The sequence below is a fragment of the Amblyraja radiata genome, chromosome 28 (assembly GCF_010909765.2).
Source record: "Amblyraja radiata isolate CabotCenter1 chromosome 28, sAmbRad1.1.pri, whole genome shotgun sequence".
NCBI classification, from domain to species: domain Eukaryota; kingdom Metazoa; phylum Chordata; class Chondrichthyes; order Rajiformes; family Rajidae; genus Amblyraja; species Amblyraja radiata.
Window position 1 is genome coordinate 3,100,892 of NC_045983.1, and position 12,429 is coordinate 3,113,320.

The following is a 12,429-nucleotide window of genomic DNA, read 5'->3' on the forward strand; positions in this document are numbered from 1 at the left end:
GTGACTTGAGAATTAAGGGACAGAGGTTTAGGGGTAACATGAGGGGGAACTTCTTTACTCAGAGAGTGGTAGCTGTGTGGAATGAGCTTCCAGTGAAGGTGGTGGAGGCAGGTTCGAATTTATAATTTAAAAATTAATTGGATAGGTATATGGACGGGAAAGGGATGGAAGGTTATGGTCTGAGTGTAGGTAGATGGGACTAGGTGAGAGTAAGTGTTCGGCACGGACTAGAAGGGCCGAGATGGCCTGTTTCCGTGCTGTAATTGTTATATGGTTATATGACCAAGCCGCTGAGAATGTTCTTCTGTTCCGACGTCGGAGTTCCATCATCCTGGCGAGAGGGCCTGAACATCGGGCCGCTCATAGCGGCGACTGCAGGGAGCTCGGGAGGCCCCGACTACGGGTGAACATGAAAGAACATCAAAGAGGAGGATGACTGAACTTTGGTGCCTTCCCTCAAAGTGGGAAACGTTGATTCCGCTGTGTGGGGATGTTTATGTTAAAGTCTATCGTGTGGTGTTCTTTTTTTGTTCGCATGGCTGTATGGTAACCCAAATTTCACTGTACCAATTGGTGCATGTGACAATAAATATCTCTTGAATCTCTTGAGATGTATTGGACCGAGCTAGCGGGGTATCATGGTTCTCTGTGTGAGGAGAGTCGATGACCGAGTACAATTCATTGTTGATCCAGAGTACGGGTGCTGTCTGTACGGAGTTTGTACGTGCTCCCTATGACCGCATGGGTTTGCTCCGGTTTCCTCCCACACTCCAAAGACGTACAGGTTTGTACGTTAATTGGTAAAAATGGTCCCTAGTATGTAGGATGGTGCTAGTGTACGGGGTGAACGCTGGTTGGTGTGGACTCGTTGGGCTGTCTCAAAGCTATGACTGTCTCCGACCACATTTTATCTGTTTGCTTCGTTAGCGGTTTTTATTATAATGTATCTATGCTGTTATTCCTAACAACATAGATTTAATCAAAACCTGTCTAAACTCTCTTCCTGTGTGAAAAAGGAAATGGAGACATGATGCTTCTCCGATATGATCTCATGTGATGCTTACTTATTTCACAATCACTTATGAAGATTTTGTTTTTGCAGGAACAGAGATTGCAATTGTCCTGGATGGATCGGGAAGTATTGATGAAAGTGATTTTCGAAGAGCGAAAGACTTTATTAAAAACATTGCAAAGAACATTGGGGACAAATGTCCTGAGGTAATTAATGAAAATTAGCAACATTATGGGACTTGGGTCAATGCATAGATGTAATTCAAAACAGAAGAAGCAACTAAAAAAGTTGTCCTGTTGTAGATGTTGTCTACATGGACTTCAGCAAGGTTTTTGATAAGAGTAGGAGTGAACGGGTCCTTTTCAGAATGGCAGGCAGTGGTGAGTGGACTGCCGCAAGGCTCGGTGTTGGGGCTGCAACTATTTACCATAAAAATTAATGATTTGGAAGAGGGAATTAGGAGCAACACTAGCAAGTTTGTGGATGACACGAAGCTGGGTGACAGTGTGAACTGTGAAGAGGATGTTAGGAGGTTGCAGGGTGACCTGGACAGGTTGAGTGAGTGGGCAGATGCGTGGCAGATGCAGTATAATATAGATAAATGTGAGGTTATCCACTTTGGCGGCAAAAACAAGGGGGTAGATTATTATCTCAATGGGGTTAGGTTAGGTAAGGGGGAGGTACAGCAAGACCTGGGTGTCCTTGTACACCGGTCACTGAAAGTTGACATGCAGGTACAGCAGGCAGTGAAGAAAGCTAATGGAATGTTGGCCTTCATAACAAGAGGATTTCAGTATAGGAGTAAAGAGGTTCTTCTGCTGTTGTATAGGGCTCTGGTGAGACCACATCTGGAGTATTGTGTACAGTTTTGGTCTCCTAATTTGAGGAAGGACATCCTTGTGATTGAAGCAGTGCAGCGTAGTTTCACGAGATTAATCCCTGGGATGGCGGGACCGTCATATGAGGAAAGATTGAAAATACTAGGCTTGTATTCACTGGAGCTAAACTCCAGTGGATGAGTGGCGACCTTATAGAAACATATAAAATTATAAAAGGACTGGACAAGCTAGATGCAGGAAAAATGTTCCCAATGTTGGGCAAGTCCAGAACCAGGGACCACAGTCTTAGAATAAAGGGGAGGTCATTTAAGACTGACGTGAGAAAAAACTTTTTCACCCAGAGAGTTGTGAATTTATGGAATTCCCTGCCACAGAGAGCAGTGGAGGCCAAGTCACTGGATGGATTTAAGAGAGAGTTAGATAGAGCTCTAGGGGCTAGTGGACTCAAGGGATATGGGGAGAAGGCAGGCACGGGTTATTGATAGGGGATGATCAGCCATGATCACAATGAATGGCGGTGCTGGCTCGAAGGGCCGAATGACCTCCTCCTGCACCTATTTTCTATGTTTCTATAAGGTTCTGCATGGTAGGCTAATTTGGAGGGTTAGATTGCACAAGATCCATGGAGAGGGAATTGACTCCATGGAAGGAAGCAGAGGGTGAATTTGGTGGCTTGTTTTTCAGACTAGATGCCGGTTACTAGTGGTGTGCCTCAGGAATCGGTGTTGGGGCCATTGTTGTTTGTGGTTTATATCACCGATTTGGATAAGAATGTACACGGCATGATTAATAAGTTAGCAGATGACTCGGGTGTGGGTAGCATCGTAGATAGTGAAGATGGTTATCAAATATCACATCAGGATGTTGATCAGCTGGGTAAGTGGGCAGAAGAATGGTTGATGAAGTTTAATAAAGATAAGTGCGAGGTTGCATTTTGGGGAGTCAAACCAGAGCAGGACCTTCACAGTGAATGGCAGGGCCCTTTGAAATGTTGGAGAGCAGAGGGATCTAGGAGTGCAGGTACATGGATCTCTGAAAGTGGCGTCACAGATAGATAAGGGTGACTTTCAAGGAACTATATACTTGCACCCCTAGATCCCTCTGCTCTATGGACAGATCTCAATACATCTCCATGAACTGTCCCAAATTCCCCAGTCTTCATGTCTATCTCCACAGTAAATACAGAGGAAAAATACTCTTTGAGTACTTTGCCCATCTTCTTTAGCTCCACATATAGATGACCGATTTGATATGTGAGGGGTCCTATTCTCTCTCTTGTTACCCTCTTTCCCTTAATGCATCTACACTGTTTGGATTATTCTTTGGATTTCCTTTAATATTATCTGCCAGAGCTATCTCCAGCCCCCTTTTTGCCCTCCTCATTTATTTCTTAAATCTACTCCTCACTCCTTCCTCACTCCCTGCTCTGCTCCTGCCTATCCTGTCCTCTGAACTTTCTCTCATTGCCTTCCATAATGACTTGCGTGTTTTAGTCCTGCACTGGATCCCACCCCACTAGCAATCTGGTTGAAACTCACCTGGGCAGCACCAGCAAACCCACCTGTGTAGCAATATCCTGCCTGCCAGGATATTGGTTTCACCCCAGTTCAGGTGTAACCCATCCCTCTTATATAGGTCACCTCTGCCTCAGAACAAATCCCAATTGTCCAAAAATCTGAATCCCTGTCCTCTGCACCAACTCCTCAGCCATCCATATTCCCTTCCTATCTTTCTGTTCTTTCTCTCCCTAGAACGTGGCATTGGGAGTAATCCTGAGATCACTAACCTGGACGTCCTACTTTTTAATCTATTTTCTACCTTCCAAAAATAATTTTGCAGGACTTCATTCCTATTCCTGCCTTTGTCATTTGTGCCCACATGGACACCCTCCCTCTCCCCCTCCCCCTCCCCCTCCCCCTCCCCCTCCCCTCCCCCTCCCCCTCCCCCTCCCCCTCCCCCTCCCCCTCCCCCTCCCCCTCCCCCTCCCCCTCCCCCTTACCCCCCCCCCCCCCCCCCCCCCCCCCCTCCCCCTGCCGCGCCCCCCCCCCCTCCCCCCCCCCGCCCCCTCCCCCTCCCCCTCCCCCTCCCCCTCCCCCTCCCTCTCCCTCTCCCTCTCCCTCTCGATAGCATCCAGATAATTGGCCTCCACTGCCTTCTGAGGTAGAGAATTCCACAGATTCACAACTCTTTGTGTGAAAGTGTTTCCTCATCTCCGTTCTAAATGGCTTACCCCCTATTCTTAAACTGTGGCACATGATTCTGGACTCCCCCAACATCGGGAACACGTTTTCTGCCTCTAGCGTGTGTACCAAACCCTTAATCTATCTATATTACTAAAAGTCTGAGCTTGACCACTTCCTGTTGTTCTGTATATTGATTTTAGAAAAAACGCTGCCACTTACGGCTATGATTTTTGGCCATCTTACTCAGAGTCACCCTCCGCTGTGCAGGACAAGAGGATTTTTCCAATCAATGAAATATAAAAGAGCTATTAGTGTTTAAAAAATGTTGAGATTCACTCTCATTAAGGCCACGCCCCTTCCGGAGGGACTATTAATCACGGAAGTGTTGAGCGCTTCAGTTAGTCGCTGCAAGATGGGGGAGAGGGTCATGTCTCTCAGTCTCAGCTATGAATAACACTGAACACATGTCTACTAAACTGTGAGTGTGGTTTTACTGACCTTGAGTGCCCTTAATGTGGTTTGAAAATGAAAATGTGGTTGGTTTGAAGTGAAGCATTGCAAATGGCTGTTAGTGGTGGTTGGTTTGAAGTGAAGCACTGCAAATGGCTGTTGGTGGTGGTTGGTTTGAAGTGAAGCACTGCAAATGGTTGATAGTGGTGGAAACTTGACAACTTCCTGTTTGTACTGTATATTGAATTTAGATAAAACGCTACCACTTACGGCTGTGATTTTAGGCCATCTTACTCAGTCCCCTCCGCTCATCGGGTGCAGAGGATTCTTCCCATCAATGAAAAATAAAAGTGTTATTAGTGTTTAAAAAATGTTGAGAATCTTTCTCCTGTCAATCGAGCCATGAAGGCCACGCCCCTTCCGGTGGGAGGAGGGAGGGATTATAAACTACTGAACTGTGAGTGTGGTGCTTATGCGGTGTTTTGTGGTGTTTTATGGTGGTATTATGGTGGTTTCACCATGCTTGAAATGGTATGAAACTGCATTTGAATGTAGAGGCCTTTCACCCTGCATGAAATGGCATGAAACTGCACATGAATTTGGTGGCCTTGCACCCTGCTTGAAGTGGCATGAAGCTGCACTTGAATTTGGTGGCCTTGCACCCTGCTTGAAGTGGTAGGAAACTGCACTTGAATTTGGTGGCCTTGCACCCTGCTTGAAGGGGTACGAAACTGCACTTGAATTTGGTGGCCTTGCACTCTGCTTGAAGTGGTTGGAAACTGCACTTGAATTTGGTGGCCTTGCACCTTGTGTGAAGTAGCATGAAACTGCACTTGAATTTGGTGGCCTTGCACCCAGCTTGAAGTGGTTGGAAACTGCACTTGAATTTGGTGGCCTTGCTCCCTGCTTGAAGTCGCATGAAACTGCACTTGAGTTTGGTGGCCTTGCACCCTGCTTGAAGTGGTATGAAACTGCACTTGACTTTGGTGGCCTTGCACCCTGCTTGAAGTGGTCGGAAACTGCACTTGAATTTGGTTGCTTCACCCTGCTTCAAGTGGTGTGAAACTTGAATTTGGTGGCCATGCACCCTGCTTGAAATGGCATTGGGGTAAAGATTGCAACCTTCACGTGGTCCGCCCTGTTTCGACTAATGCAATCAACTCGACGTGCACAAACGGAAGATCAAATAAAACAAGTTGTCCAACAACTTTAGGCTGTGCACGCCACACAAAAGAAGAAATGGCATGAAACTGCACTTGAATTTGGTGGCCTTGCACCCTGCTTCAAGTCGCATGAAACTGCACTTGAGTTTGGTGACCTTGCACCCTGCTTAAAGTGGTAGGAAACTGCATTTGAATTTGGTGGCCTTGCACCCTGCTTGAAATGGAATTCCAAGGAATAGTCGTGAGTCAACTGCCAACCGACCAGCCATGCGTGAGCTGCTAGCACATCAGGCTTGAGTGACTGAGCTGCCACCCCAAGAATCCATTTGGCAAAACAATGTCCATACTAGCCCTCTGGAAACCAGTCCCTTCACTCCACAACACCCATACTAGCGCTCGAGAAAGCTCCCCCCCCCCCCGGCCACCAATATTGGAAGTGGTGGAGACGTGGAATATTGCGTTGGGGGACCAGCCCTCCCATGTGAACATGGGACCCAACGGGTCCCACTTGGTCTAATGCTTTCATAAATCCTACCTATGACGTTGTTTGCCCATGTGAATATGTGGCTTTCCATGCCATTATTTCTACCTATACGAGATGGTTATTAGTTGAACTGTTCGCACAGACTCTTGCTGTCCACTGTGCTTGACTGCATTTAAATTCCCCTCCATGTTAATAAACCCCTCTATTTCTTGTCCCAACTTCATCATGGTAAATTCCTCCAGCCCAACAACTTTAAGGTTTCTAAGTGTTTAAGAAGGAACTACAGATGCTGGAAAATCGAAGGTACACAAAAAAGCTGGAGAAACTCAGCGGGTGCAGCAGCATCTATGGAGCGAAGGAAATAGGCAACGTTTTGGGCCAAAACCCTTCTTCAGCAACTTTAAGGTTTCTCTGCCCCTCTAGTTCATCCCTTTTTATCTTTTCCGATTTTAATTTTCCAACAATAAGCTGAATAACTCAATCTGACAAGATGTTAATCTAAAACATTTCATTCCCTAAACCTCTTAGCATGCCTCTAACTCTCTATCTATCTTCCTTCCATGAAACTCATTAAATTCTACCTCTAACCAACTGTTTGGTAATCCGATTTGGTGTGACGTTTTGCCTGATAGTGCTCCTTTGAAGTTTAGTTCAGTTTAGAGATACAGCATGGAAACAGGCCCTTTGGCCCACTGAGTTGGCCCCGACCAGCGATCCCCACACACTTATACTATCCTACACACACTTAGGACAATTTATGTTTGTACCAAGCCAATTAAAACACAAACCTGTATAGCTTTTGAGTGTGGGAGGAAACCAAAGATCTCGGATAAAACCCACGCAGGTCACGGGGAGAAGGTACAGACTGCATACAGACTAGCACCTGCAGTCAGGATCGAACTCCGGTGTCGGGCACTGTGAGGCAGCAACTCTACTGCTGCACAACCGTGCCGCCCTGTGCTTTCTATTAATGACTTACTTTAGATAGTTTTATATGTATAAGGTAGAGTGGAATAATTTTCAAATAATAGGTTGTGATTTTGAGTAGTAACTGAAATAATATTTGGTTTTCATTGACAGTGCACATTTGCCTTGGTTCAGTATAGTAATGATATCGAAACCATATTCAATCTGAAGCAGAGTAAGGCAATGGGTAGCAGGATTTTCCAAGTTATTGATGAGATGCCACAATTCGGTCAAGTCACAAAGACAGCTTCTGCAATACAACATGTTCTGTGAGTATTAGATTTATGCCGTAATTTTTTAATTACACTCTGTAAATTGATGTGTCCATGCATTGGAGTTCAAAAATCAAATGGTTCAGTAATCTTTTTATTCCATGTCTACCTGCTACATCAGTTTTTATTCTGCACACTGTACTGTTCATCAGCCATGTGTTTGCATATGGAATGTTATTCAATTACTCAATGCAGAATTGTTTAGCTATACATCACGGAAATGGGCCCATTGGCCCACCAAGTCTGCGCTGACCAGCGATCCCCGCACACTAACACTATCTTACACACACTAGGAACAGGTTACAATTTTACCGAGCCTGTTAGCTTACAAACCTGTTCAAAAGGGAACTGCAGATGCTGGAATATCGAAGGTACACAAAATTGCTGGAGGAACTCAGCGGGTGCAGCAGCATCTATGGAGCGAAGGAAATAGGCGACGTTTCGGGCCGAAACCCTTCTTCAGACTTACAAACCTTTAGCTTACAAACCTGTATGTCTTTGGAGTGTGGGAATAAACTGAAGCTCCTGGAGGTAACCCACGCAGCTCACAGGGAGAGCGTACAAATTCAGTAAAGACAGCACCCATAGTCAGGATGGACCCCAGGTCTCTGGCACTGTGAGACAGCATCTCCTCCACTGCACCACCGTGCCGCCCATGCTGTCGGGTGAAGCGGGACATGAGTGTCAAGAGAAGAATTATTTAATTGTATACAGCTCCCAAAACTACCACGACATGCAGGGGCGTTCCCGCCACTATATCTATCCCCAGGGAAACCCCGTGACCCGCACCAACCGCCAAACCAAGTCACGTGACTCAACCCCTAGAGTTTGCACCACGCGTGGCTAACCACCAGGGACTGCCACAGGACCCCCGCCCCCAGAACCAGAGGCATGAAACCGAATGGAAAGATGAACGAGGCGGCCGGACCTCGTGCAAATGTTCCCACGCACAGGGGACATGCCCGGTTCGAACGAATTTGGGAGCAAACAAGAAGGCGGACGCCCTTGACGACGAGGCTGGGCCACCTGCACTGACTCGCAAAGATCCAAATGAGCCAGCTTCAACTGAGCCACAGACACAGTCCCCGCCGACCACCCATGTCCAAGACAAAAGTAGTGGGCCCATGCTGCAACACCAAAAGGGACCCCCATATGGGCGCTGCAAAGGCGACCTGTGGGCGGCACATGGGCAGGAGCCACACCATGGCGGGACGTTGGGACAGGAGACAGGGCACCGACCCTCTCCTGCAAACTGACCAATACAGATGACGGCTGCTTCCGGATGGGGATGGAACCGCTGCACCAACCTATTAGACTGGGGATGATATGCTGTCGTGTGGTGGAGTTGTGTCCCCAACGGGCGAGCCGTTGCGGACCACAGCTCAGACGTGAACTGGGCACCCTGGTCCGAGGAAATGTCCAGTGGCATCGCGAAACAGGCAATCCAGTGGGCTACGAGGGCACGAGCACACGTCAGTGCAGAAGTGTCCACGAGTGTAAAACGGTCCACCACCGTCAGTAGATGCGAGGCACCCCGGGGTGGAGGCAGCGGCCCCATGTTACCTACATGAACATGGTCAAAGCGCCGGCGAGGCACTGCGAACTCCTGCACCAGCGCCTGGACGTGCCGCTGCAACTTTGATGTTTGGCACGGAATGCACGCCTGGGCCCAACAACCGACTTGCTTCCGCAATCTATGCCACATGAAACGCGCAGCCACCATTTGCAACTGTCGCATGTATAGACGGGTGGGCCAACCCATGAATGACGTTGAAAATCCGGCGGCGCCTGGCAGCTGGGACAACGGGCCGCGGCTGCCCCATGGAAACGTCGCACATGACAGTAATGCCGGTGGGACCCAACACTAAACCCGAGATCGCAGTTCGGTAGGCTGGCATCTCTCGTCCGCCAGCTGTGCCGCAGCCAAGGCGGAATAGCCACGTCGAGGACGAGCCCAATGGCTGGGTGGGACAGGATGTCAGCAACCAGGTTACGTTTGCCTGCAATGTGGCGGATGTCGGTCGTGAATTCGGAGATCGATATGTGCTGGCGCTGCTGCCGAGCAAACCAGGGATCCGAAGCAAAGGTGAGGGGCTTATGGACTGAAGGCAGTAAAGTCCCGGCCCTCCAGGAAATAGCGGAAGTGTCGAACTGCCAAGTGCAAGGCGAGGGGCTCCTGGTCGAACGCGCTGTAATTCCGTTCAGCCGGGTTAAGCTGGCGACTGAAATAGGGGAGGGGCCGCCAGTGACCGTCGAGCGACACCACCGACCGCAGAGTCAGAGGCATCCAACCGTCAGGGCTGTAGGAGCGTTCACCCGCGGATGAAAACAGCATCTTCACCCGAGCCAACATTCCTTCGCCCCGACAAAAGCAGCCACCGCATTGTCGTTCCACTGCACGTCACCGCCGCTTACTAGTTAGCAACTGAAAGAGCGGCCGCATTATCCTTGTCGCCGCCGGCACAAATCGGTGATAAAGCGTGACCATCACTACGAACTCCTGAAGGCCCCGCACTGTGGAAGGCCGCACTGGTGAATGGCCTCCACCCTGTCGGGGAGCGGAACAGCACCGTGTTGCGTCACTCGGTGGCCCAGAAACTCGATGGCACGGAGGCCGAACTGGCATTTGTCGGGGTTGATGACGAGACCACGTGACCCAACCCCTAGAGCCGAGGGTTCGCACCACGCGTGGCTAACCACCAGGGACTGCCACATGGGTACCTTAAATAAGTTATCCAGTTTGTCCAGTTTCCCTGGTCCCCAAACTTTATAAATTTACCGTTGCAAGTATTTATCCATTTTCTTTTAAAAAATGCTCGCAAACATGATTCCTCCTCTCCTCAAGGCAGCAAGCTACAGATCATGTCTTACTGTGCAAAGCATCTACAACAGTAGGATTACTGGAAGTGGAAGATTATCTTGTTAAAATTGCTAAGTATATTGTTACTTATGAACAGATGGTCTTTGGACAGTTTGTCTGAGACACATTGGGTGGATTGGCATGAGGTATCTCTCCATTGATACTGCCTCACCCGCTGAGTTTCTCCAGCATTTTGCATCTACCTTTGGTATTAGGTGAGATGTCTCAGCGTCACAGTATTGTACAGCATGATAATAAGCTATTCGGCCCAAGCTCTCCACACCGACCAATTTGATAGGCATTAATGCAACCTCCTAGAACTTGCTCCATAGTATTTTATGCCCAGGAGATTCAAGTCGTCATCCAGCCACTTCTTGTTTCTGTGTTGTGACTCAGTTTCACCACTCTCTCGGGCAGTGCATTCCAGGTACCATGCTCCGGGTGAAGAAGGTCCCCTCGCATCTCCTCTGAATCGCTTCCTGCTTATTCTACATCTTATTCTAGGTTTATCCACATCTGATATGAGGACACATATGGGGATATGCGTAACATATTTGATTTTCTATATCTGGCATGTCATTCACGGTATGGTATGGTATGCATTAAAAACTCCACAATAAAGGGCGATGCGGTGGTGCAGCGGTAGAGTTGCAGCCTCACAGCGGCAGAGATCCGAGTTCGATCCTGACTATGGGTGCTGTCTGTACAGTGTCTGTAAGTTCTCCCCGTGACCTGAGTGGGTTTTCTCAGCAATCTCCAGTTTCCTCCTACACTCCAAAGACAAGAGTCAAGAGTGTTTTATTGTCATATGTCCCAGATAGAACAATGAAATTCTTACTTGCTGCAGCACAACAAAATATGTAATCATAATAAATAATAGAACAAAAACTCAGAAAAAACCCCACACAATAACAGTGCAATAATAATAATAATAATAGCCTATTGTCGTTCATAGCTTATGAGGTTGTCGTGTTTAATAGCCTGATGGCTGCAGGGGAGTAGCTGTTCCTGAACTTGGACGTTACAGTTCTCAGGCTCCTGTACCTTCTTCCCGATGGCAGTGGTGAGATGAGGGTGTGGCCAGGATGGTGTGGGTCTTTGATGATGTTGGCTGCCTTTTTGAGGCAGCAACTACGATAGATCCCTTCGATGGTGGGGAGGTCAGAGCCAGTGATGGACTGGGCAGTGTTTACAATTTTTTGCAGTCTTTTCTGCTCCTGGACGTTCAAGTTGCCGAACCAGGCCACGATGCAACCAGTCAGAATGCTCTCTACTGTGCACCTGTAGAAGTACAAAAGAATCCTCTTTGACATACTAGTCTCCATAATCTTCTCAGGAAGTAGAGGCGCTGATGTTCTTTCTTTATGATTGCATCAGTGTGCTGGGTTCAGGAAAGATCGTCAGAAATATGCACACCCAGGAATTTGAAGTTTTTGACGTATAGGTTTGTAGGTTAATTGGCTTTGGTAAAATTGTGAAATTGTCCCCAGTGTGTGTAGGGTAATGTTAGTGCCCGGGGATCGCTGGTCAGCGCGGATTCGGTGGGCCAAAGGGCCTGTTTCCACTCTGTATCTCTAAACGAAACAAAACTAAACTAAACATTTTTTTCTCAGTCCTTCAGTCCCTATTATCTCAAAATAGCCATCAACTAACAGAAGTATTTTATATATGTGTAAAGAACAGAGGTGGAGGGCAAATCATTACAGCGAGGGTGGCTAGGGGTTGTGGTAGAGGCAGGTACGATAGTAATGTTTAAGGGACCTTCTGATCGACACGTGGATACGCAGGGAATGGCGTAATATAGATCATGTGCAGACAGATGAGATTAATTTATCTCCGTATTATGTTTGCCACAGACATTGTAGGCTAGAGGGCCAGTTCCTGTGCTGTACTTTTCTATGTATTCTATGTATTCAATGTTGTGAGAAATATGATGTGTGATACAAACCAGGGAAAAGTGCCTCTCAAAGCTGTGCCTTTTTATTTATTGTATGTCCAGGGACAATATCTTCAATGAAACGCAAGGCTCCAAAAGATATGCGAAACAGTTTATAATTGTGATAACAGATGGAGATATATTCGGCGATACAATGAACATAACCGAAGTAATCAACTCGCCTAAGATTGCTAAAGTGACTCGGATTGCTGTTGGGGTAAGCATAATATCAATCCATGGATGTAAGCCTGTAATTGTCAGTGA

General features: G+C 47.5%; 1 protein-coding gene across 1 annotated transcript in view; it reads left to right on the forward strand.

The window, feature by feature from the left end:
- itgae (integrin subunit alpha E) overlaps positions 1–12,429 on the forward strand; it is a 116,830-nt gene that overhangs the window by 44,088 nt on the left and 60,313 nt on the right. Inside the window, exons 7-9 of the mRNA XM_033045589.1 lie at positions 1,103–1,218; positions 7,212–7,366; positions 12,229–12,382. Of these exons, the coding sequence (XP_032901480.1) occupies positions 1,103–1,218; positions 7,212–7,366; positions 12,229–12,382 (425 nt within the window). The remainder of the gene's footprint in view (positions 1–1,102; positions 1,219–7,211; positions 7,367–12,228; positions 12,383–12,429) is intronic.